The following is a 26,848-nucleotide window of genomic DNA, read 5'->3' as shown; positions in this document are numbered from 1 at the left end:
TTACAAATGTTTATTGAGTACGCAGTATGTGCCTGGTATTGGCTGGGTGCTGGAGACCCCACCGCAAACAAGAAAAGATATAAATAGGAAACTCTGGAAACAGTGTGGTTATTTTATCATGAAAATTTAAATGCCTATTCCACACATGCCTTTCTTCCTCCAAAAAGCTCTGATTGGAGGGAAAGCCCCAATCCTTCCTTACTTGGCTATTGCTTTAGTGAGTGTCTCCCAACTCCAGACTTACTAGTTTTGGGTAATTGCAGGCTCTCTGATTTAGTGTGGACTGTTTTATGGGCAGCTCCCTGAAGCCCTGTCTCCCTCCCCAACCCAGTCAGGAAGAAACCATAACAATCAGACATGTTTGTTTTGGTTTTGACCAAGTATTAAAAAAACAAACTCTCCAAATGCCAGTGGCTTCAGCTGAAAGCAATGAAGGCTTCCTTACTGGAGTAGCTGGGGGGAGGAAGGCATTGGGAGCAGTAAGACGATAGATACGCCAGTATCCCAGGGACTTTTGATAACTTTATTCAGAAAGAAAATACAATTCTGAGATGGGCTTCATATAATACCTTGAGGTAAATAGTCAGGATGCTTTGATTAGGTTGTTAGTTGAAAGCAGGTTTTTTTGTTGTTTGTTATTTTGCCTTTCTTTGGAGAGATTAACTTCTGAAAAGGAAAGAAAAAACCAAAAACTGATCCATTGTCTAATGAATTATACCTATCATTTTAAATAATGCTTGCATGCCCCATCCAGCTGTAGTTAAGACTGACATTTTTATTTTTAAGCCCAATCAAATCCTCCTCATTTTATGCTGTTTAAGTAGCAGCATCAATTTTTAAAGCCTCTAGTTTAGTCTGCATTAGTAACACAATATAAAAATTTAATGTACTGTAACTTCTCTGCATTGGAGACCTGGGAAGATGCTCTGCTGTTTTCTTCCCAAACTAGAATTTAAAATAGATATTAGTTATGTGTAAATAAATGATCCATTGGATGGATACTGTCTGCAGCTGTGTGAGTATGTGTACATGTGTACAGATGAGATGTGTGATGGCAAATATTAAATGCATCCAAAAGGGAAGTTATCATTCAATCTATCAGCTAGAGCTGGTTGATTCTCCAGGAAGGGGTAAAGTTCCTTCTCTTACATTTTAGGAGCCAGTCGTAGCAGTCAATGATTGAGGGGTGAATCAGGTGCTCCGTTTTTCAAGGGTTATTGCCTGTACTGAGTTTCATTTGCATAGTGTTATCTGACATACCTGGGCGCTTCCCCAGATGGTTTTATGTTCCATAATCTTTAGTAAAAGGCTCATAAATTGGTATTTAGCTCTAAACGGGGAACAAAGCAGAGACAAAATAAATCTCTTTAGAAATAACTTTTTTTCCCCCTTCCCCAATGGTCTCTGTTCCTCTCTTCTTTGCTTTGGTTCATTTTGCCAATTATTAGCAAGAAGAAATCTAGTTGTTATGTCGCTGCCAGCCACCCCTGAGCCCTCAATGCTCAGAGGGTTAAAAGATATTATAATTTGAACAGAAGTCGTCTCAAGGCCTACAGCTGGCTAATAACAGAGTTGTATTGAGCTCGAGCAAACCCCACAGCTGTGACTTTTCGCCACAAGGCGCAGGCTAGACAGGGCCCTAATCAGATGGGCCAGCCGGGCAGTGAGGCCAGTGTCTTTATCGGCCAGATGGTGTGAATTTAGACACTTTTGTTATGCAATCGCAGGGAGGAGTTGGGGAGAAGAAAACAAAACAAAAGCCACCATGCTGTGCGCTTATTTGAGTTTGAAATTAGAGACAGATTTTTGAAAGTTGAAGGTTGAATTTTAAAAAAGATTTTGGAGGGGAAAGGGACACATTCGCTTGTCGTGAGCTGAAGTTTGGCTGACTGGATGCCCTCTGTCCATGGCTGGGGATTTTTTCCCTTCCCCAGCCATCTTTTATCCCTCTTCTTTTTCCCTTTCTGAAAAATGCAGGTAGGATTCAGGATCGCGATAAGATTTCTCATATTTCCCCACCTCCCACCTCCAACTTGTTTTATTTTTTTCTCTCTCCTTCGAAGACTCTGGGTGGAGATGGGGAGAATAAATCGAGAGTGTTTCAGATAAAAGGTTCTCCAAATAAGTACTAGAATAAAATAAACCAAACCAAGGCAGAGAGAAGCAGTGGAACAGCTTTCATTTTCATTCATCAGGAAAAAAGAGCACCTCTGAGTCTCTCTGGGGTTGTTACAAACACAGTCTTAACCTATTGCCAAGTTCAGTTTCCTCTTCTTTTTGCTTTGTTTATTTTTTTACTTTTTTTTTTTTTTAAATCTTAGAGTCATTTTCAGTTTTAGAAAACATTTATCATGAACTTCAGACTTGCATGTTGGAGAATAACCCTAAAAGCCTTTTAATAAAGTTGCTGAATCTGAAGCTGATCATCCAGGCTTTGTCTACACAGCAAAGGGAAGGGAGAATTGAGTTTGTCATCTGAGTAATTCAGGGACCTGGTTTCTGAGCTGTTCCACACTATTTGGAGAGTGTAGGCTCACAAACATTTCGGGTTCTCCATTTCCCATTGCTTGTACTGATACTGCTGGCAGGAGGACTGAACACGGTTTAAAAAACAAAATAAAGAACAACTAGAACATATTAATGAAACCTTTTCTCTAAAAAAAAAAAAAAAGAACGAACGATTTGCTTTGGCCAACTTACAGACCTAGGAAAATCTTAAGGCAGGCTTAAATGGGGCTAATTCAACCAAGTTCTATTATTTTTATACCTTTTCTGTTATAGTTCGGCCAAGTGAATGTCTTCTATGTATTTTCCGTGCTGAATATCAATGTTAGAGATGATATTTAAATATGTTACTGTTGGAAAATGGAGGACTGGATCCTAAAGTTTCTCTGCATTTTTCTTTGAATATCATTTCCTCCCAAGTTCATTCCCTATGTTATACTACACTGGCACCAGGCTTACATTTTTATCTGTTTTTCTTTTCCTCCAGAGGAAATCCCCATGGAAGGCAGCTGAATTCAGCTGAACAATTTTGCAAACTTACTCAGCCCCCTCAGAATAATTCCTACCCAAACTAAACAAATTGGCACATTCTGACAGTGTGCGCTCTTGTAATTAAATTGTACCCGGCATTGCACACATATTTGGGGTTAGGTTGACCTGCTGGTGATGTCAAAGGGGAGAGTCTTGCTTGAAGGTCTTTAGGTAACTAGCATGTATGGGTCTTTTGAAATTGTGTTGCTAAGAAAAATGGTTTGCCTGAGCTGCAAAGGTATTACGTTGACATAAGCAATATTCTAGAAACAGGAAAGGTGGGAGAAATGGGTGGGAGGGTAGGGATTTGGGAAGACAGACAAGGGGTTTAGGAGGTGGGAGAGCAGCTGGCCTGCATTTTTATTGGTGTTAATCTTGGGATGGATTGAAATTTTAAAAGTTAAGATCTAATATAATTTCAAAGGCCAAATATTATTTCAGAAAGTCCCAGTGGCAAACTCTGGTATTTAAGAAAGTTGAGATCATTTTTCTTTTCCTTCCTACTAATTTGATTAAATTTCTTAAAACCTCATTGTGCCCATTTCCTGCAAATGTTTTAGCATCTCTTAAGTACATTTTACTTTCTGAGGATGGTAGACTTATTCACTGGTGAATCCACATATCCTGCATGAAAGAGATGGGTTTAAAAAGTTTTAAGACATTTATTTGTTTGTTTATGTTTAATTCTGTGGAGGACCAGAGAGGGTAAATGAGCTGCAGAGAGCCACAGAGCTAGGACTGGGGCTTGGAGTGGTGGCATATGCCTGTAATCCTAGCACTTTGGGAGGCTAAGGTGGGCAGAGAGATTGAGCCCAGGAGTTCGAGACCAGCCTGAATGATACAGTGAGACCCTGTCTCTACCAAAATAAAAAATAAAAAATTAGCTGAGTGTGGTGGTGTGTACCTGTGGTCTCAGTTACATACGGGAGGCTGAGAAAAGAGGATCATTGAAGGCTGGGAGGTTGAGACTGCATGTCACTGCATGCCAGCCTGGGCAACAAAGTGAGACCCTGTCTCAAAAAAACAAAAACTAGGATTGGGCTGGTGCTAGGCCTTTGGGTTCCTGCTGTCACATGACTTCCTTTTTAACTCTTGCTATTGCTAGTTTCAAAGGGTGCTCATGAAATCCCCTAGCCTCATGGACTTAAACCTAGAAAGGACTCTAGAGAGAATCAAATCCAACACTTTCGCTTAATTCATAAGAAACAAAAAGCCAAGAGGGTTAAAGACATTTGGCTAAATTTGTGAAGCTGGTTGATGGCTTGGAGACCAGAACACTGATTTCGAGTTCAGCAACTTCATAAGGTATCACATCAAACTTAGGCTACAGAAAAACAACCATGGGAAGGGCAGAGCTCACGTATAATTTGATTGTTTTTAGTATGCTTACTTCTTAGGCATATTCTCCAACCAGTATGGATAGTTACGAATTTTTAAAGCCATGTCAAGGCTACATTCTTAGCCAACTATAGTTGATAGTGGACCGTGTGCCGGAGATGAGCAGAGAGGTATTCAAAAGTCTGTAGCCCTGACAAGCAGCAGATGGGCTACCTGGTGGTAAGGGGAGTGAATTCCCTGTGCTTCTTACCAGCAAGCTTCCTTTGCCCTTCTCACATTTGTCTAGGTATTTTTGAATAGATACCTTTGGATTGGAGTGTTTTGCTCCCCTCTCAGGTCCTAGGGAGTACTTTCTGTTCCTTGTAATTGTCTTAGGGGATCTTCTTTATCTCCCTCTCAGCTAATCCCATCAGCATTTATTGAGGTCTTTCTACCAGGTACCCAGCACATGGGGGACGTCCTGGGAAGCGGAGTTTTCAGAACGGCACTTACAAACAGTGGGATATCACTTCTGTTTCAGACTTGGTGAAAATTATTGGAGATACCATCCCACAGCTCCATGCCTCATGTTCCTCCTATTTTAAAATGCATACCATAGTTCTGGTCCTCATCCTTCATCTTTGAAAATGACGGAAATGAGTGAATGAATAAATGTTTACAAAGTATACCAAGATCTCTGGAGAAAGATGTTATGTAAATAAGCTTTGTAGTAATCCAGGCAGCCTATTTTATACATTTTCTTTCCTCCTCTTTCTTCAAATATTTATTAAGCCACAAAGACAAAAAATATCATAAAATCCTTGAGCTTCAATCTGGAAGTGACCTTATTGATCTTAAAATCCAACCTTCCATGGTTCAGCTTACAAATATGGCTCATGGGAAAGTTGATTTGCTGAGAATTAGCCAGCTTATAAGTCCCAGAGTGAGAATTTGAGTATATTTTGACTTCAGGTTCAGTGTTATTATTTTTTATTTTATAAAATGTGATCATAAATCCTGCCCTCAAGCAGCTTACTGTTGGGAAGCTACCTTGAACAGATTTATTTATATTTATTTATTTTTTTCTTCAACCTTTAAGTTCAGGGGTACATGTGCAGGACGTGCAGGTTTGTTACATAGGTAAACAAGTGCCATGGTGGTTTGCTGCTCAGATTATCTTACCACCTAGATATGAAGCCCAGCATCTATTAGCTATTCTTCTTGAGGCTCTCCCTCCCAGCATCGCCCCTGCAGCAGGTCCCAGCGAGTGTTGTTCCCCCTAAGACAGATTCATCTTTGTGTATGTTCTTGTGGCCAGGCGCTACAACTCACGCCTGTAATCCCAGCACTTTAGGAGGCTGAGGTAAGCAGATCACCTGAGGTCAGGAATTTGAGATCAGCCTGGCCAACATGGTAAAAACCCATCTGTACTAAAAATACAAAAATTAGCTGGGCGTGGTGGTGCACACTTGTAGTCCCAGTTATTGGGGAGGCTGAGGCAGAACAATCACTTGAACCCAGGAGGCGGAGATTGCAGTGAGCTGAGATCGAGCCATTGAGCCACTGAGCCACTGCACTCCAGCCTGGGTGACAGAGCCAGACTTTGTCTTGGGGAGAGGAAAAAAAAAAGAATGTTCTTGTTTGTCATGTGCACATTGCATTTTCTTGATTTAATAAATTTCTTTTACTCTTTTGTTTCCTTCCCAATCTACAGTCGATGCTGCGAGAAGAAAAGCTGTGGAAACCGAAATGAGACTCCGTCGGACCCGGTCATAATTGACAGGTAGGGGGAAAAAGTGATTTTTCAATCATTTTTGGTTTCTTTTCTTCATGAACCTCAACTCTGAGTACTGATCCGTGGAGCTTTGCTGTCAGGTTGGTTTCGTGTTATTTCAAGTCACTAAGCTCGTCCAACAAGAGCCTCCTCATGCTGGCCTTTCTTGGCAGAAGCCAGAATCTTCCTTCGGAACATGTGTTTCTAAATCTGTGGCGGAGTCTTTTCCAGGTGAACTGACTTCAGCCTAATAAGTAGTATGTGTGGTGAAGGATATAAGCAATGGCTTCTCTCCTCTCGGGCAGGGGATGGTCTCAGTCAGTTTTCTAGAAGAGGCAGTGTGCCCCCAGTTAAGTGGCATCTGCTTTATGATTCTCCATGATTGCTGCTGGGCTGGAAGATTATCAATTTAGAGTATGGTTTAGGGGATTAGGACAAGCACTCTGTTGCGTTGAGGGAGATTCCTTTCTACCATGGAGGATTGCATCCTGGGTTCTATGTTATATTTTCAGAATGGGAAAGATTCTTTGGGACAAGACACTAATTCACCGAAATGTGATTTAGTCATCCTCTGCTGCCTGTTTTTGTGATTGGAAACAGAACTTACAAACCATCGAAGAAATACCAAATTAACTTCCAGCAATCGTGTAATTTTTAAGAAACCCCATATTCCCACCCCTAATTTTTTTCTCTTTCGTTAAAAAACGGAATAATTCCCTGTTGCTTCTTTCTTTGGGTTTTCACATTTCTAGCCAGGTCCTGAAATGGATTGGAGAGATCACAGTCTCCAAAGTTGTTATTCCAATATTCCAACAAATTCTCAGTTGGGAGAATGGAACCTCTGGCATTTTTCCCAGAAAGCCAGCTTGGTTTCTTCGTGGAAAGTATAGCATAGCCTAGGAATTAAGGAGGCTGGAATTCTGGTCCTGTCCTAGCTTCTGACCTTGGACAAAGCACTCAGCATCTCTGTTCTTCAATTGTATAAAGGTGGGTTGGGGGGCTCTGTCACTGCTGTAGGCTTCAAGAGGCTGCTGAAATATCAGTGTCAGCTTTGCAATGTTCTCTGAGATGCTTGAAAGAGAATGATAGGCAGATATAAAGTGTTTGTTGGATGGTGTATAGTGTCTTTGCCATTTTAGAAGGTTCCAGTGAGCTGTATTTTAGGGAGGTATTCAGGGTTGCTCTGGTCTTTTCGAAAGTACAGAGAAGCTTAATTATACAGAGTTGCAAGTACTCTTTGGAGTCAGTCATCTTCCTCATCTTATAAATGAAAAATCTGACCCTTAAATGGTGGCATGACTTGCCCGTGGTTGTGCAGTTGGTTGGGCAGAGCTGGCATTGGAACACAGCTCTCCTTCCAGGCCAGGTGCGGTGGCTCATGCCTGTAATCCCAGCACTTGGGAGACCAAGGTGGGCAGATCACTTGAGGTCAGACATTTGCGATCAGCCTGGCCAACATAATGGAACCCTATCTTTACTAAAAATACAAAAATGAGTCAGGCATGGTGTCACGTACCTGTAATCTCAGCTACTTGGGAGGCTGAGGCAGGAGAGTCACTTCAACCTAGGAGGTGGAGATTGCAGTGCCAAGATCATGCCACTGCACTCCGGCTTGAGTGACAGAGCAAGACAGCGAGACTCTGTCTCAAAAAAAAAAAAAAAAAAAAAAGAACATCACAGAGCTGTCTTTACTTCCAGACTTGTGTTTCTCTTTATGGCCACAGCCTTGTCCTCCCAGCACTTTCTCTGTCCTAACTGATGAGTTGGATCTGCTCATTTCTCTGTTTCCCAGGGATTCTCTGGGAGACAGGAAGCATGTGAGAAAGCCTAGACCAAGGTCCTGTCCTTTCGGGCTTGTGGATGGAGCTCACTAATCTTTATCTAGTCTTTTCCACCATCTTTAGCTTCTCTTTTAAGAGGATACTCTAACTTCATGACTGTTACCTCCTTTCTTGAAATAAATATCTCTAAACCAGCTTTAGAAATGTTTGCAAACCCGTAAATACTCACCTCTACCTCGGATCTCATAAGCACATACCTTAATGGCTCTGCATTGAGCAGGAGCTCCTACTTTAGAGAACTATATCTAACTGCATTCACAGATAAAGCTGACTATGCTCATGTTTTCTTCCTGTGTAATACACGTTACAAAAGAAAGTACACATGTACAAAAGAAAGTATCCTTGCATCTATAGAAAGAAAAGATTTTCATATTAGGTGCCTTCATAGTTTGTGCTAGCATGCTTTAAATTCTTCTGAGAAAGTGGAAATTGTATCTTGGCTGCAGATTATGAGTTTTATGTGACTGTGGCATTTATTTTTACTATCCTATGCACAATACGATAGCCCAGTGATGTCTCTGCATCACTGGAAATATGTGTTACTTCTGAAATGTTGCATGTCTACACAGGGAAACATACATACCAAAGGATACTGTAAATTGCCCAGTATCAGGTTTTAAGGGCGCCCACTTTAGTATAAACAGATGCATTTGTTTGGCTGGTTTATTGTAGGGCTTTCATTTGAAGATAACCGTTCTCTCACTGAAACCTTGTCTCATTGCTCCCGAGTGTCTTTTGGGTTTACCTTAGCCTTCTTGCCTTCATTTTCAGAAGTAAAATGGCAGGAAGCAACCTGAGCATATTGGGATCCCATCTATACAAATAAAAAAAAAAAGTTAACTAGGCATGGTGGGTGCACACCTCTGGCTCCAGCTACTCTGGAGGCTGAGGTGAGAGGATCACTTGGACCCAGGAGGTTGAGGCTACAGAGAACCATGATCATGCCACTGCACTCCAGCCTGGGTAACAGAGGGAGACCTGTCTCCAATAAAAGAGAAAAAAAAAAGGCATGAAGTCAGGTTTCCATTTGTTGAACGTGGGGATGGTGCTTATAGTATCCAGGGGTTTGGCTCAGCCTTGCATCTGGCCTCTGTGTCCATCCACCAACGTGGACATGCGAAGTTCCCTCACAAGCCCCAAATGGGTGCAAAGCAGTCTATTTTGGATTTCCTCTGTGTAAATATAGAAGTCTGTTCTTTGCCCTTGTTCCTATAATGCCAACTAATTATCTCCTCCCCCTTCTCACCTAACCTTACCAGATGCAGTTAATTTACACTGTCTGTCTTTGCGTTTTCCCAGACAACAGGCACGCTGCACTCTGGCTCAGAATGAGTCTGTTTATTCCCTTGAAATGTGCATGCTCCAGGAAGAGGGACAGGATGGTTTCCCAAGTTTTCAACTCTAAGGACCCCTTAAGCTTCTTCCTGGGTGAACACAGGGTTTGGCAGGATTTTTCCTTCCAAACTGCTATGGACAAGTAATAATGCAGCTGTAATTCCATTTTATTAATCAAAAACATACAACAAAATGGAAAGGAAAAGCATCTCACCTCAGAAATGTCCTTGATATGGTCAATGGCCAATTTAAAGAGTTTTTGATCGGGGTGAGATAACCAGTGTTACTACACTGACTTGGGAGGCTTCCAGCTCAGACAGTAAACAACGTGCCTTCCCGGTGAGCCCATGTGACCATATCCTGGCAGATCTTCTGTTTCCAATAGGCTGCTTGAAATATGAAAAATCACTTTTACTACCATGTGGCCTCTTAATTGAAAACCACTGGCGTTTACAATAGGGGATCCCCCGTTAGGGAGTTAGTTCTCCATTTCCCAAAACTTAGTCCCAGACTTGGAGTTTTTTCCCCAATACTAAATTACTCCCAGCCTTCTTCTCTTTAGAAATATAAATTTATTTTTTATTTTCAGTTTTTCAGTATGCTTTTGTGAATTCTTGGACAATTACAGCCCTCTCCAAAAGACCAGCCCAAAACGCAGCCCAGCAGGACTTGCTGCTGAATCAAGGGTCTCCCTATTAATTTTTAGTGTTAAAATCCAAAGTCCCCATCGTGGGGAAAAAGCCCCAAAACAGAACAGAACAAACAGAAACCATAATGAAACATCGTCCTTACTGTGGTCTTCAGCTGAGCTCTTGTCTGTAAAGACCTGTGTGGTAAATAAAAATAAAAGGCTTGAATGGATTTGCATTTGTGTTTTGGAAGGAAGCTGTCATTCAGACTTGGTTGTTAGGGGCTGTGTTCTCTTCAAATGCTCTTCTCTATCTGGAAGCTTCTCTGACGATCCAGTGAGCCTCTGAGGGACTCAGGATAACCTAGTGATCTGTGAGAAGAGGATTTTAGGGACAGTCTGACTAATGTGGGAGAAGGAAGATGAGTCCCTCTTGTTCTTGTCCTCGTCAGCCACACAGAAAGTCAGATGGATAGGGAGGGCAAGAATTTCTTTTGAATCTTGGTAGGCTGCCCGTGTGCATATTGGTAGGATATTTTCTAGTAAATAAATAAAAAGCAGGTCCAACCTATTTCTCACATGCTAAATATCCCAGTCTTTTGTTTGGGAACTTTGGTCTCATACATTTCTGAGCTCTTTTCCCAGGAGGTCCATTTTAAGTGTTGATGTGTTTTTGACTATTTTCTTTCTTGAGAAACCAAACAGCAGAATGACCTTCATTCAAAAGATTTGTTCAAAAAGATCTGAGTAAACTGAGGTTTAGTTGCCCGTGAGGGGTTTTCCTAACACCATTTTCTCTCTTTCTCTTTTTTTAAATTTAATTGTGGTAAAATACATATAAAATTTATCATCTTAGCCATTTTTAAATGTGTAGTTCGGTGGCATTAAATACATTCACACTGTTGTGCAACTATCACCACCATTCATTTATATAATTGTTTTCATCTTGCAAAACTAAAACTCTGTACCCATTGAACATTCCCCACTTCCCCTCCGCTACCCCCCAGCACATGGAAACCACACTTCTATTTAATGTCTCTATGAAGTTGACCACTCTGCATTCCTCATGTAAATGGAACCAGGTACTGCTGATCGTTTTGTTTCTGGCTTATTTCACTTTGCATCACCTCAGGGACTCCCCATGTTGCAGCGTGTGTCAGAATATCCTTCCTATTAAAGGCTGAACGATATTCCATCGTATGGATGATCCGCATTTTATCTATTCATCTGGCAATAGGTTGCTTTGACCTTTTGACTACTGGAAATAATGTTAATGTGGACATGAGAATATGAGTATCTGTTTGAGTCCTTGCTTCCAGTTCTTTTGGGAATATACCCAGAAGTGGAACTGGTAGACTAGATGGTAATTATATTTTCATTCCATATTGTTTTCTACAGGAACTGTACTATTTCACGTTGGTAGCCATGTACAGTAGCAACGGTATTTTACGCTGGTGGCAATGTAAAATAGAACAGTTGCTATAGGAAACAATATGGCAGTTCATTATTTTTCTTCCGTATTGTACGTAAGCACAAGCAAGGCTTCCAGCTTCTCTGCATCTTTACTGGTTCTTGTTATTTCTTATTTTTGTTGTAGTCCTCCCGATGGGTGTGACTCTTGTCTTTAATGATGTTTTCTCCTTCCTCATCTTGGTGAGGGCATTGTCATCTGCTGGTCATGCCTCTGGTCCAGGCTAGCCATTGGCCCTTCCCCTGCTGTCTAGAGCAGCCTTTTCCTGCCTCTCTCTGCCTCATGGACTACCTTGTTCTACTGGAGCATACGTTTGGGTTTACTTTCCCCTGGGCTGTACTTGCTGTTTCTCTCTCTCAAGTGTGTTTCTTAACTCCAGTAAAGTGCGATTTGTGGGATGGAAACTTTTGGAGAATCACTGTAGAGATGGAATTTGGGTAGTGGTTGGAGTTGAGCTGCAGGTGAGGTTTATGTCTACAAGGTGACCATTGCCTCACTCTCCTCAGACATGGGCAAACCAGATCTACCAATAGTGATATCTCCTGAATGAAGACGTCTGGCTCTGAGACAGATAGGTAATAAAACCAATAATAACATTTATCTAACAGTTAATTGGCACTTACTGTATGTTGGACATTGTACTGTGACATTGGTGTTACTAAAATAGTCTAATAATCTTAATCCTCAACGGCTGATAAAAATCTCAACTTTGAAGGAAAAAAAAAATCAGCCTTAAGGAGTTATAGAACTCAGCCAAGGTCACGTAGCCAGTTTGCCTGTTAAACTGGAATTTAGTCAATAGGTGGGAATTACAGAGATAAAGAGTTTGGTATAATAGAAAAAAAAAACTGCAAAATTAAGAGCCATGAAGATGGAAGGGCCTGGTGGGTGTGACCTGGAAGAATTGATAGGAACACTGGAGTGGCATTCTGGTTTTGGGGAAGGAGTGGGCCCTGTTGGCCCCTGAAGTAGCATTTAACTCTGATACTGTGTGAGTCACATTCAACTGTGTGACAGGTTTGACAAAATGCAGTCCTTGATATGAGTGAGGGTTGGGTAGTGCAGGGTAGCAAAAAGGGCCCCAAATTAGGACCAGAAGACTGCACTGGACCCCAGTACATTCACTAGTTAGCTGTCTAATATTACAGAGGTCAAGAACCTCCTCTCTGAGCCTCAGTTTCCCTATTTGTAAAATAAAGTACCTTGAGTTTATGGGTGGCTAATATATTACCTTCCAGTTCTACTTTCTCTGATTCTTGCTCAGGCTTCAAGTTTGGGGATCAGGGATGCTAATTCATCCCTCTTCCTCAATCATTTAATGGAGTTATTAATACATATATCTTCTCCGTCCAGACTCTTCATTTCCAGTATGGGAGAACCCAGTGCTGTGAAGAGCCCACAGAAACTGGGCCCCAGGCAATTAAAAAAATTTTCTTTTTTGGAGACAGGGTCTTGCTCTCTTGCCCAAGCTGGAATGCAGTGGTGCAATCATAGCTTGCTGCAACCTCAAACTCCTGGGCTTAAGTGATCCTCCTGTCTCAGCCTCCCAAGTAGCTGGGGCTATAGGTATACTACTATGTCTGGCTACCTTTAAACTTTTAGTTTTTTGTAGAGACAGGATCTCACTCTGTGCCCCGTCTTGTCTCAGGAATTCCTGGCCTCAAATAGTCCTGCTACCTCAGCCTTCCAAAGTGTTGAGATTACTGGTGTGGGGTGCTGCCTCAGTGTATTTTTTTAAAAGGGAAAATTTCATTCCCTCAGGGAGGGTTTAGATTTTCTCAATTAAAAAATGACAGATTATCCAATGTGAATGCATCATTCTTTCATGATCTCATTCCGTTGTTTCCTAGCGAAACATTTGTTAGTCTCTTGGACTTTCAGGGAATTACAGGTAAGATAAAGAACTCTGCAGCTGGGGAAAAGTTTCCCTATGGATTGAAGCTCTTCACTGGAGAACACTGGAGCCAAGTGGTTAAAAAAAAACAAAACAGAAAAACGACTCCTCTTCATGACTGGAGAGGTGGTGGTGCAAAATTCACTCATGTAGTTGGATTAGTGTTTAAGAATTATACTTATTCTGCTTGTCTAGCCAGCTTCCTGACACTGGAGCTTTAGGATATGATCCAAACTAGCTGAGTCGTCTATAAATGGGCTTGTTCTATCATTCATTCACTTGGTAAGTCCTTGTGTGATTCAGTCATCAAGCAAAAAATATTTGTGAATGGCAGTGAGAGATCAGGGAATACAGCAGGTATGGGTCCCACTCTTGTGGAGCATACAGTGTAAATAATCACACACACCCATACACGCACACACACACACGCACACACACACATATACATATACATATGTTTTGAAATGGAGTTTCACACTTGTTGCCCATGCTGGAGTGCAATGGTGTGATCTCCGCTCACCACAGCCTCCACCTCCCAGGTTCAAGTGATTCTCCTGCCTCAGCCTCCCGAGTAGCTGGAATTACAGGCACGCACCACCACTCCCAGCTAATTTTTTTTGTTTTGTATTTTTAGTAGAGACAGGGTTTTTCCATGTTGGTCAGGCTAGTCTCGAACTGCCGACCTCAGGTGATCCACCCTCCTCAGCCTCCCAAAGTGCTGGGGTTACAGGCATGAGCCACCACACCTGGCCAGTAAATACATATTTACAAAATATAAAAATTGCTCTGAAGACTAGGTAAATGGACGGTAGTTGGTTTCCGACGTTTGAATGCCATCCTTTCTTTCTCCATGAATCCCCCTGTCTGGACCACAGATCTTGAATTTTTTCTATTTTCTCCCTTTGTACACACTGTTTCCACCTGGAATACTTACCGCACGCACTCTGCCAATATAAATCCTGTCCCCTTTTCAAGACCTAGTTCAGATTCTACTTCCTCAGAGATACTAATTCTTATAGCAAAAGTCTTTTCACTTGACTTTTTTTTTTTTTTTTTTTTTTTTGAGACGGGGTTTCACTCATGTTACCCAGGCTGGAGTGCAATGGCGCGATCTCGGCTCACCACAACCTCCGCCTCCTGGGTTCAGGCAATTCTTCTGCCTCAGCCTCCTGAGTAGCTGGGATTACAGGCACGCGCCACCATGCCCAGCTAATTTTTTTTGTATTTTTAGTAGAGACGGGGTTTCACTGTGTTGACCAGGATGGTCTCGATCTCTTGACCTCGTGATCCACTCGCCTCGGCCTCCCAAAGTGCTGGGATTACAGGCGTGAGCCACCGCGCCCGGCCTCACTTAACTTTTATCACAAATGCTTACTCTTGTTCAGGGGTATGGGTATTATTTAGATGATTTGTTTATTTATTTTACCTATTTCATGCTTGCCTTACATTTCCATTTGTAATTCTCAGATACAAGATACCACATACCATTTAAATCTTGATGCCAATATTTATTAGCTGTGAGATGGTGTTAATAATACTGCCTCTCCCCTTGAGTTGTTGTGTTACATATGTTAAAGTAAGGCACCCAAATAAGGCATGATAGAACAGATGCTTTAAAACAAGGCAGGGCAGTTATGATCCTGTGTCTCACATTGCGTGTTTGCAGTGGCTCGGATGTTACAGACACTCCATAGATATTAATTCACAGATTAATCTCTGACTGCCAAGCATTGAAGTGTTTGGGTGACTGAGTCTATTGGCAGTTCATATAGGACCATTCCTGTGACTTCCTGCATTCTACAGCCTCTTAGCGATCTTATGCCCAGTGGCAGATAGGTACAGAACAGGCCCAGGAACAGATATCTAGTGTTGTAAAATTCTTACTTATATTTAGTAAATATCGAGGGCCTATTATGTCATGAACCTTGCAAGGGGGACTGAGGGATACTAAGACTGAGTAAACAGAAAGCTTTCCCATTAGGAGCTTGGCATTGATAGGGAAAAACAAAGGTGTGTAGATATAACTATGATGCTATGCAGAATGTGAAAAGTGCCGTCAAAGAGGGAAAAGGCTGTGCACTCTGGAAGATCTGAAGTGCAGAGATGATTTCCATTGTGGCAGAGATAGGTGGGGTGACGGCTATACCTCGAGTATTTACAAATTGGGGCAGAATGGCCTTCTAGGAAGAAAGTGTCGGGAAAGGCAGGTGGAAAAGAAAGAGTTTCCCAAACCTGCACATAGTTTTAGAGGTACGTGGTGGATATGTGTGAAGGGAGACAGTAAGAGAAATTGAAGAGATGATTTGGGCCCAGATTTTAGAGGACTTTATATGCCCCATACAAAAGTATTTTGAAATTACTTTGTTGGTGATAGAAGATGTAGAGGACTTTGAGTTGTGCTATTTCATGAGCAGGCTGGTATTTTGGAGAGAGAACTTTGAGGATGGATTGGAAAATGGAAAATGGAAGTAGGGGAACCTGCTAGAAAGTCAGTTTTTTCCCTGCCAAATATTCTGGTATCAGCCACTGGAGGGAAAAGGTCCTTTTTTTCACCTCTTCACACTCCACTTCCCCTCCCCCAGTACACTCCCCACTCCAAAGCTTTTGCTGATGTTGCCACTTGTCCCCATGAGTACGCGTCTTCTTTGTTCACTGGGAAGCTCAGATTCATTGCAGGGAACTGCTGTTATACCATCTGGCAATCTGTGAATTTTTTAGTAGCCTGAATGTTTGTGAGAAAGCAGAAACTCTGAGGCCAGAATCCAAACCATTTGTAAGTAATTCTTCAGAAAAAGGAGAAAAATGAAAACCAACTCACCATGACTAGCATTCTCTCATTCAAAGCACTTGCCCAAGACCTCTGGATCAATTCCCAGTGAAAATCAGAGGACCAACTGGATGTATATGGTTATTAGAACAGATGATGGCATACTTCAACTTCCAGCTTCTTCCTTATAAAATTATGTGGTGTGATTAAATAGCAGATTTGCTAGGAAAGGGATGAGTCAAGAGGAGCAGAAGAACAGTACTCTAGAATTGCGCTGTGCTAGAAATAAGAAGTAGGTATTTGTTTTAAGGAAAGGCATCTCTTTGCAAACTCATCCAGCTGGCTTTAGGAGAAACAGAGATCCCGGAGCCTGGGAAAGATTAAGATAACACTACATATTTACCCAAAGAGGACCTCTCAAACCTGCCGGTTATCATCTTTCTTCCTCTATTTGAGCGAACAGTGCTGAATTAGTTCTTTGGGCCTATTTTTGACACAGCTAAGAGACTGACATGCCAAATGCTTGGGAAATGAGACACATATACCAAGGAGAGAAGGAAGTTATCCACAGGTGATTTGCAGATTTAGGATTCTACCCACTTGGGATTGATGAGATGATTTGTTTGTGAATTAGAATCTTGTAAGAATTGTTTTGTGTTGCTGTCTTCTTCACATTGACCTAGAGTTGCAATTGGAGGGGACATTTGATCAGAAAGGGAAGTAGCTGAGTGATGAGAGGCTCCAAGCTTGTCAGCCAGCCTAGACTAAAGCTTGCAAGCAGTTTCATCAGTCTGGACTGGGTCATTGATGAAATGGTTATCCTCCAAGTTTTATTCTAAACTCAAAAGTTCCAGTGAAGGCAAACTTTCCTGTTCCCCTCGAGACCACCAAGGAGCCAGAGCTCGTCAGAAATGCAGCAGGTACCCCCATTTTACAAGAGCCTTTGAGAGGGAAATAGGGGGAGAAATTCCTAACTCCACTGATGTGATAACAGAATTGGAGGAATTCGCAGGGATAGAACCAACACTTTGGGACTAATGTCTTCATTTTTAAAAAGCCCGTAAGAAGCCAAGACTTTTAAAACAGAGAGCTCACAAGATGACAGTGAGATGAGGGCTGGGGCTGCTGTGTCTCTGAATGCTGTTACTTCCATGTACCCCTCCAAAAATGCCCCAAGGTGGGTCTCTACAGAGACAAAAGAGGAGCTTTTCTGGTGCTTCATGCACAATTGTACAGGCCATTTGTCTAATTAGTTGAAAACGATGTGCAAAATTCATTTTAGCTACAGACTGGAAATGTTATCCCACATTACAGAGTAGAAAACCCAATTGAAGATCAACAATTTCAGGAGCTGCGTAGCAGGTCAAAGACTCAACTGGGATAAGAGACAAGGTTTCCAGTTCCTAGAAGAAAACTGAGGTGGTCTCTGCAAGGAAGGGGAAGAGAGAAACAGTGGGATTCACATAGAATAGATTGTGGCTGAATTACAGAGCTTCTAACTGGACTGAAAGACTTGGAGGATTTACTGAAGGCTTGAGGATTCATTAGCTTCCAAGCACATGCCTTGGGGCAAACCAATGGCTTTTGACTTTACTATAATCAGTGATTTTGTGTGGAGCCCATTTCTTACATGCAGAAAGCATTTTCTCACTTCAGAAGATATACATAGGAAATAGATTTATGACCTGCAGGCTGAGAACTCAAAGTGACTGTTGTTCTTGTAGTGTGGTAATAACCGTAGTAAAATTTGGCATCAGCACTGGTTTGCTTACTCCTCTGCCATTCATCCATCCATCCATCCATCCATCCATCCATTTCTTCCCTCTCATTAAATCTAGCAAATAAAAACTAGGATGCCCCTTAGATATAAATATCAAATAAGCATGAATGATTTTTTAAAGAATGTATGTCCAAGTTAAATTTGCATTTCAGATAAACAATGAATCATTTTCCAGCATAAGTCTGTCTCATGTAAGATTTGGGATATACTTATACAAAAAAAAATAATTCATTGTTTATTTGAAATTTAAAATTAGCTAAGCATCTTGTATTTCATCTGGCAAACCTATCTGAATCCTAGTTTCTGAGGTGAGGAGTTGGAAAGTAATGGCCCTTTCTCAGTGCTTGGAGGGGGAAGAGAGATGTTGTGTAGCCATACTGGCCTCAGAGCCAATCAGCACATGCTGTGATTCCTTTTTTTTAAAGTGATTTTTAAATCTTTATCTGGGGTTTATAACCTTTGCCTTCTGGTTTATACAGAAGCTGATTCACATGTAGGAGATTCACGAAAAGGCAGTCAGGTGAGCAGAAAGCATGATTGGGATCCATCGGCATTTCCTCTCTTCTCTGTCAGTTTCTCCCCACAGACAACTCCTGTTCAGTCTCTTCCCTCCTTTTTATTCGCCTCTCAGTGACTTGGTCTCATGCTCTGTCTAGACCTGCTTTATGGACTTGTCACCTCCCCTGGATTGCTTTTGCTTAGTGTCTGCTGTCCACCTCCTGTGCACTTTCATTCCGACTTCCCTAAAAGCCTTTGTTCAGCATTCCCTAAGTCTCCTTCTCCACCACTTTAAACATGTGGGATTGTTTAGGCTCGAGTGATAAATTGCACAGAGTTAAAGGTGAAGGAGAAGCTCCACTCTCCCTTCTTGGTTGTGGCTGACGCTTGAACAAGAGCCAGACTTTACTTCGATTTAACGCTAACAGTCTGCTCGATGCTTGCCCAAGGAAATGTAGAGTGGCTAATGCATATTATCCTCCAGCTGGTGAGGCATAAAAGGAAGAGTAGCCACCCTTTAGACGTGTATCTGGATAACGTAGTGAACTGAAAAAAAAAAAAATCTGACGTTGAAAATGTGATGTCACATAGATTCAACCTATGTAGAAAAAGGGACGGCACAGTTAACCCCCATCTTTGCTTCCTTTACTTCCCTTTAAACCACCACCTTTGTCTCCATCCCCCTCTTTTTTCTTTGTTTATCATTCCTATACCTGCCTTATGTGTTTGGGTCTCCTTTGCTTTCTGTCCATTGCCTTCCATTTCCAGTAGGGTGTCTAACCTTGATTCCTACTCAGCCAATCAGAAACATTTCCCTTAGCAACTTGCACCCTAATGCCTTTCTCCTAAGACCTGCCTTTCTTCTTTTCATTCCCTGATGAAGAATGAAGCCCTAGTTTCACTGTAGGTGTCCCATTTATAACTCTGGGCTCTGACGGTTTTCACTTCAAGTGGTGTCCATTGAGCTTGTAAATTGTGTTGGATCAGCGAGCCCATAATGAAACCTCCAAACCCAAACACTGGAAGTCTGCTGGGATTTTATTGTTCATAAAGCTTCTTCCCTGGGGAGGGATAGAGTCATTAGGTGTGCACTGTGTTTAATATTTGGTCATGACAGGAAGCAGTAATTTTCTATTTTTGTGGTGGCTTCTGAGTTTTTAAAGCAATTGTCTAATTTCCATCACTGAAACTGGAAGCAAATTAACTAGACAGTGAGGAAAGCCTGAGTGAGTGTGGTTTGGGTTGAGGCATGTCTTTCTTATCTTTCTCCATCCTGTGCCCAACCTGCTCCACCCCTGATGTCCGGCACCTGCCTGCCCATGGGCGCACCTTATCCTTTGAGTCCCCTGAACTCTTCCTGTTAGGCAGAAGCATTCCTTCTCGCAGAGAAGGTGGGGCTGTGCTTCCACACTTCTAACCCCCGGAAAAGCAGGCAGTTTTGAAGGTGATGTCCATTCCGAAGATTTTTCACTTAATCCAACCTAAAGTTAGCTCCAAGTTGCAGGGTAAGGTCTCCCTGCCTCTTGGGGTTGGAGATGGCTTTGGCTTAGAAGCTTCTGAAACAGACACAAACCAGTGACTGTCATAAACTAATATAACTAAGCACCCAGAGACCAGGAGAGAAAGAGCTGTCAGTGAGTTTGCATGATTACCATCCGTTGACCAGGTAGACCTGAGATGCTGGAACAAGAGGTGGGAATTTCTGAGGGCTTGGGCTCAGCTGCTGTCTACCCACATCTGTACTGGACCATAACCAGCCGATGACCCTATGGGTCCTGGGGCCAATGGTCCATTGGATTCTGGATGCTAGTCTACCTCGACTTCGGGATTTGTAGTGCCATGGAACCGAGATTCTATGATGTAATTCTGAGAACAAGAAAGAAGCAGAAGCTGAGTTGCATGGATTGCAATCCATTCAGTCAGTAAAATATCTTGGCCTCTTCAGAGTGTTTTCCCTAGTAGAAAACTAAAAGTGAGGCTTCAGAGACATGCTTCTTTGGGATGCCACGGCCAACCTTTTTTTTTTTTTTATTTAATTTTGAGATTTGCAGGCCCAGTGGGAACCCACTGGCAAAATTATCATGCTGGATCTGGCCCGCAGAGCTGTGGAACTAACTCTCAGCTGTTAATCAAATGGGATGACCTTGAGAAATGCTTCCTAAAAGCTTCTTGGCATTTGATGCCTAAACTTGTTGCACATTAGAGAATTCCAGGGAAAGTTAAGAAACCTTGGCCTACAGGCAGAAAGCCCGACCCAGGGAGTAAATGAAAGTCTCTCCTTTCCAAACCGAAAGTCATGCATACCTATCCTCTGAAATAGTTTGTTGCCCACAAAGCGAGAGGATGCCTAATACCTTCCCAGTGTTTGGGGGTTCTTTGCCTTTTTTTTTTTTTTTTTTTTTTTTTTTTGCCATGAATCCCATTGATGGTCCCGTGAATCCTATGGACCCATAATACCATTGTGGCTTGTCTGTATTTAAACTGGAAGGAAATGGTAAATAGTGGTTAAGGGTCAGTGAAAATAAGATGTAGTGTGTATCCAAGTTTGTGGACCTCTTCAAACTCCAAACGCATGGGAAGCGCCACCAATGACACATCAGCACGCGGTGCTCTTTCTTCCTATTCATTGTCAGCCCTTTGTTTCTCTCTCACTTCTTCACAGTCTCTCTGTTCCCTTCCACTTGGAGCCTTTTCTCTTTTTCCTTTCCTCTCATTTTATGTCTGTCTTTTTTTTTTTTTTTTTTTCTTCTGTGTCTCCTCCCTCTGGCTCCCATTTTCCCCTCCCTAAGTTATCCAGAGCTTCTAGGGGAGCCAACTGACGGCGTGTTTGTCGGTAACTTAGCCTTGGCAGTTCTGCGGCTCTCAATGGCCTATTTGTTTGCTCCTGCGAAGGGGAGGGGAAAAAAAACTTTTCCAACCTTCGAGGTCCGTTGTCTCCCTAGGGATCCTTGTTTGAATCTTTGCTGTAAGATTTCTTTTTTCCCTTCTATGAAGTACCAAAGAAATAATTGCCTTATCGTTAGCAAACAGAACCTGGCTCTTATCACCCCATACCCCAGAGCCTTGGTGCGAAAGTTGGGCCGTGCCAAGTGCATGCATTAACCTGATATGCGAAACCCCCTTTCAGAGCCAGTCCTTGGAGGATGCTCATTGAGGGCGTTTTTGTCGAGAGGTGGCACAGTGAAACCACTTCTTATAGCTCTAGGTGCCAAGAGAGATTGGCTGGCGTTTACACCCCTGTTACAACAGAAAAGACTGTATTTTTCTGGGAGGAACATTTTCAGATTGTTCTAATTGTCACTGGCAATGAGCAATACTTGGAACTTGAGTCTTGTAGTGGCCTCGCTGGAGTTTCCAAGCATCCTTTGGCATAGGAGAGTTTTTGGTTGCATGGGTGTGCTGTGGCCAGTAAAAGCAAGTGGATTATAAAAAGGACGAGGCCTGGCTGCCCACATGGGCCTGTGAGAGTACGTAACATGTCCTGGAACTCAGACCGAACTGTCAGCACGGATTCTGTGTTTTTTTTTGGACCCCAGAGACCCCCCATGAGAGCTCATTTGCATCTAGTAACAGCCCCTTTGCTCTGACACGTTCATGCTCTATTTCATAAAAATCAGAGATCTTCCTCTGGAAACTGGGTAGATTGTGAAATCTCACTTAAATCAATGGTATCACTTACAGAGAAACTGACTGTCCGGTTGCCCTAATTACCAACTAGTCACAGAGCAATATAACTTCTGGGATCTTTTGGATGTTTAGACAGGGTGGGCACACGAGGGACCTGGGAAATCTGAACTTTGAGTTCAACATGAATTGTAATCCTTTTAAAAAAAGTTTTCCCTATTGGGTCTTTTTTGTTAAAATAAAATAAATAAGGGGACTGCATGGTGAAACACAAGCGAAAAAGATATACAATGTTGCATGGGCATTAGTTACTGACAGTGAATCAGAAAGCTCCTTGGGGAAGGTTATGTTTGGGGTGGGGGCAGAAATCCTTCTCATCAGCATTTCCCAGCATTCCTTCCAGACATCTGGTTCTCTCATTTTCTCTCTGACTTCTGCCTTTTAAAAAAATATAACTCCACTATTGTCATGATTTTTTATTATTTTTAACCATTTAACGAAACGTGCCGAATGGCGATCCCACATGACATCTTGTCTAAAACTTGTTCGACCTTCAAAAGTGATGCCCTTAACCAGTTTTTACTGGCAAGCGTCTTGACTTTATTACTCAGGAGACAGTTTATTTTTGTTCCTTAAAGAGAGAGTGAGCAAGGGTGAGCGAGCTTTTCTTGAGATCAAAGGAAGGGAAAGAGTGAAGAGGTTCTACCCACCCATCTCTTTACTGGAGCAACATTTTTCTCTTTCCCATCCGGTTTTATTATTATTCTCAGTGTCCTTATAAAAGCATAAATAAACCAGGTGAAGTCTCACCCGTGCCTCCTGTAGCCACACTTCCCTCTGCAAGCATTCAGGCCCTCCTCCGCACTTTGAAATTGGATTGCTGAGTTGGAGTATTGTCTAACGTAACCATTGTCTTATTTCCTTTGGCGCAATAAGTAGAGGGCACATTGGTTAAATTTTTAAAAGTAAATGAATGTGTGAATGGATGAACAAATGTGAACTGGGTTGATTAGTTTGCAATCCAATTTTAGCAGACGTAGGTCTGAGGTAGAAGAATTAACTTTGCTGATATCTGCCTCCTGCTAGTCTATATCACCAAAACCAAGTATGACAAGATGGAGTGGTGAGCGGTTAGTAGACCCCGGGTAAGGAGTCCCCGAGTGTAATGAGCACAATGAATGAATTGCTTTTCTATGCTCAGATGGGGTGGAGTGAGAAAAATCAGTAGAATAGAGTCAGACTGTGTTACTTCCCTCTCCCTGCACTAAAGAGCTGGTTTAGGTTTCTGGCATCATAAATCTCAAAGACCTGTGAATTTTTGGGAGACAAGAACACTTAAGCTTCAGCATCCTACCTGGGAATGAAATAATTTTAACCTTTCTAGGTTGTTTGATGTGGTGTGTTGAGAAAAACATTAAGGCCTTGATCTAGAGCACTTTTTTTTTTTTTTTTTTTTTTTTTTTGTGGAGCGTGTCTTCTTTAGGTGGCAGCAGGAGGGAGGGCATTGGGATGTTGGGAAGGGCCCACAGCAGGACAGGGCTAAGGAGCTGCTATCTGCTTTATCTGCTTATAGCCGTTGCCCTCAGGGTCTCTTCTCCCTTGAGAATGTAGGCTTCACTGGCCTAGGCTTTGCCATGTGTCAGGAAATGTAGTGATGGCTGGACAAAGGCTTGACCAAGTCACCAGGAATTTGTGAAGAAGCGGCCTTCATTAGAGACCAAGGTAAAAGGGCATTTCCTTTGCATTGTGGATTAAAGTCTGGACTGCTAGAGCGTTAATAAATACCATTTATACCATTTGCAACAAGAGCGACTGGCTTATAGCCGTTGGAGCCTTAGATTTAATCTCCGTGTCACCCTATCCCAATGTTCTTACTCTCATACCATCCCAAGTTATCGAAGGCAAACAAGGCTGTTGATTCCGTTAATCAATCAACTGCTTGGTCAACCCACAAATGTATAGAGAACGCCTAGTTGCACTCCACACTATGGTAGCAATGCGGGGGTGGTGAGAGAATGTGAAAACTGCTGGTTAAAGATGAAAGGACGCAGCCTTACAGCAGGGGAGAGGTGAGTATTTATGCATTCTTGGTTCTCTGCAGGCTTATTTTTGTGTCTATGAACTGTTAAGACACATTGCATGCCTCTGGGGCTCAAACTTAGCAGTCGGTTCTAGAAGTCATGTTGATATTGTTGTTGGGTTGTTTTTTCTTCTGTGGTCACTATTATTTTCTTGGCCTACCCATCACAAAACAGAGGTCACCGCACCATGACCTTTTCCTGGTGGAATGGACTGCTTAAGAAGTCACATGGCCAAGTTTGTATCGGGGTCCACATTTGTTTCCTCCACTCTTTTAATCAGAATGCTCATTTAATTCTATTCCAGCACCTGTTCAGCAATTAACACCCTACGATTTGCATCTTACCCTGACATTTGCTATCTTTCCAATTAGTTTTTATATCAGTATAATTAGGTAGGGTTATTACAGTGCATCAAGCAGGGTCATGGTTATTCCCAAGCCTTTAAGCGCTTTCCCAGATTTGTTTAGGGAAGCCACTAAGGGCAAATGGTTGATTAGGATCACTGTTTTTCTTCTTCATTCAGATCAGGAGAAAACTGTTTCCCCATGTGGCTCATGAAAGATCAGGGAAATATGTCAACCTATAAGAATTAGTATTATGTAGTTCATGACTTTTGGGCAAATTTACAGAGGATTATAAATAAGGTGCACAAGGTGAATGTACTGCAGGCGTTTTCTATGCCGGGCCATGACAAGGTTCCTCTCGTTGCTTGCTTTGGGTGATCAGTAGCAAGGACAAAGAGAAAATGTTAAGGGAAATTGAAATCCTCAAAGTCAACTTTTCGGTATACTTGTGTTTCTGAGAGAGAACGAAATGCTTTCTTTTTCATGGTGCAAAGGCATAAAGAAAAGGCAAATTCACATTCAGCCAGTATTTGTATTTAAACTTAACTTCGATTTTGTAATTTTTACCTACCTTGGGAGTACCTGAAGAAACAAAACCAAAAAGTCTTCACCAAAATAATAAAATAATAAAATCAGAGGGTAGAAGCCTTGCAAGATCCATTGGTGTAGCTCTTTATCATATCCTGGATACTTGGAACAATGCCTAGATTTATAATGTAAGCAGGAGGGAGTTGTTGCCTGTTATTAAATGGAGTATCCAGAAGTGAATCCTTGTTGAGTTAAGATTTAAAATATATGCCATTAAATAATAGTATATGTGTATATATTATTTCTCCACATATGCCGTATCAAATTCATAGAGTTTTCTCATGTAGGTACAGGTCATTCATTAATGTAGAAGTCACATTTCATTTCACTTAATACTAAAGTCCTGGAATTTTGAGAGCTGATCGTTGTTGGAAACAGATGAGGGCTTTGTACTCTTTTGGAAGGGCTTAGGTTTTGGTGGGCCCGGTATTGTCTGTAGGAGTGTCTGACTTCCATGGTTTGAACGAAAGAGCCTGATGGTCCGGGGGGCTGTTACGGCAATATCCAGAAGCTGCCTCTGATACAGTTGTTGGAGAAACAATGCCGTGATTGATGGGGGATGTAATAATGCCAGATTCCTCGGGGAGAGAATTTTACACTGTCTGATTTCATATCGACAAGGTTTTCTTTTACCTGTGATACAAGATTGCACGGAGTCATCTTGTTGTGTCTTGCCTTGATTTTTTTTTTTTAATAGTGAGGGGAAATGTGATTTTAAGGTAGGGTGGATGAGAAATCCTGGGAATCCGCATTGTTATAACTGGAGCGCCTCGATTTGCTATGTGGGAGTGTCTGAAATGAAAAATTCTAAGTACTGAATTGGGATGCCCTGAATGTTTCTGCCTTAATTAAGGAGAGGACAAAGAGTTGCAGGACGGAGGGAAACGATAGACGATTAGAGCCGCCTGACATAACAGAAGTACTTCGACATCGCCTTGATATTCCTTCTTCAATGTACTCCACTTAGAGCAGGCACTCAGCACGTATTATTTAAAGGACTGATGGAGCCACTGGGAAGACCACAGGAACTCATGAGGGCAGGGTCAGTGGGAGAAGCAGCAGGAAAGAGTGTGGCAAGGTGTGATCTGGTTTCTTGAAGAAACATGGGAAGAAATACAGCTGTTTTGCCCCTGGCTGTGATGGAGGTGATAAACACTAATGGGAAAGTCATCGTCATCAGTTAATTCACATCTGTTAACTGGGACTGTATGTTTCAGTGTGAGGTTTGGGGTCAGATGTCCTTTGGATCTTTGCTTAAATGTCAGGGAGATACTCCTCCAAAAACCAGCACTTCTTAACCCCTTTTCCGACTTAATTTTCCTCCTAACACTCTTCATCAACTTAGATGCCATATATTTCACTCATTTACTTGTTGATTGTCTGTATTTCCAAACCCCCACCAACTCCCACTACTCTGCTACAGGCAAGCAGGGATTTTTGTCTTTCTGTTTATCCTTGGCATCTAGAATAATGCCTAACACCTAGTAAGTATCGGTGAGTATTTGTTTAATGAATGGGTAACAGAAGGCCTGCACCGTGGAGGACTTTGTTTGATGCTCCACAGAAAAGGTCAGCGGTATGGGGCTGCTGAGTGTACATGGCACATGCTGTGAGCGAGGAGACAGGGACAGCATTTTCTTCATCTGTGTGCCTCACTAGGATCACCTGTTTGAAATCTGGCAAACACGGTGAATACGGAAAATGTCTCAGAGGCAGAGCATGCATACATGCACAAGACGGTAACTCTGTCCATTAGCGGAAAAGCGAGGAAGCTTATCTGCCCATCTCGGCTCACACTTCATCTTTGTCTTAATAGATTTCGTCTTGAAATGCAAACACTTAGAATAAATGAAAGGGCCTGCTTTATATA

At 42.1% G+C, this 26,848-nt stretch overlaps 1 protein-coding gene across 1 annotated transcript in view; it reads left to right on the top strand.

Moving 5' to 3' along the window:
* The window catches only part of EBF2 (EBF transcription factor 2), a 202,933-nt gene that overhangs the window by 6,212 nt on the left and 169,873 nt on the right, over positions 1-26,848 (top strand). The window contains exon 6 of the mRNA XM_032288567.1: positions 6,068-6,136. Coding sequence (XP_032144458.1) covers positions 6,068-6,136 — 69 coding nt within the window. The remainder of the gene's footprint in view (positions 1-6,067; positions 6,137-26,848) is intronic.

This window comes from Sapajus apella, unplaced genomic scaffold (assembly GCF_009761245.1).
Source record: "Sapajus apella isolate SASKATOON/1434 unplaced genomic scaffold, GSC_monkey_1.0 scaffold21, whole genome shotgun sequence".
Lineage (NCBI taxonomy): Eukaryota > Metazoa > Chordata > Mammalia > Primates > Cebidae > Sapajus > Sapajus apella.
This window is presented reverse-complemented; position numbering and strand designations above follow the sequence as displayed.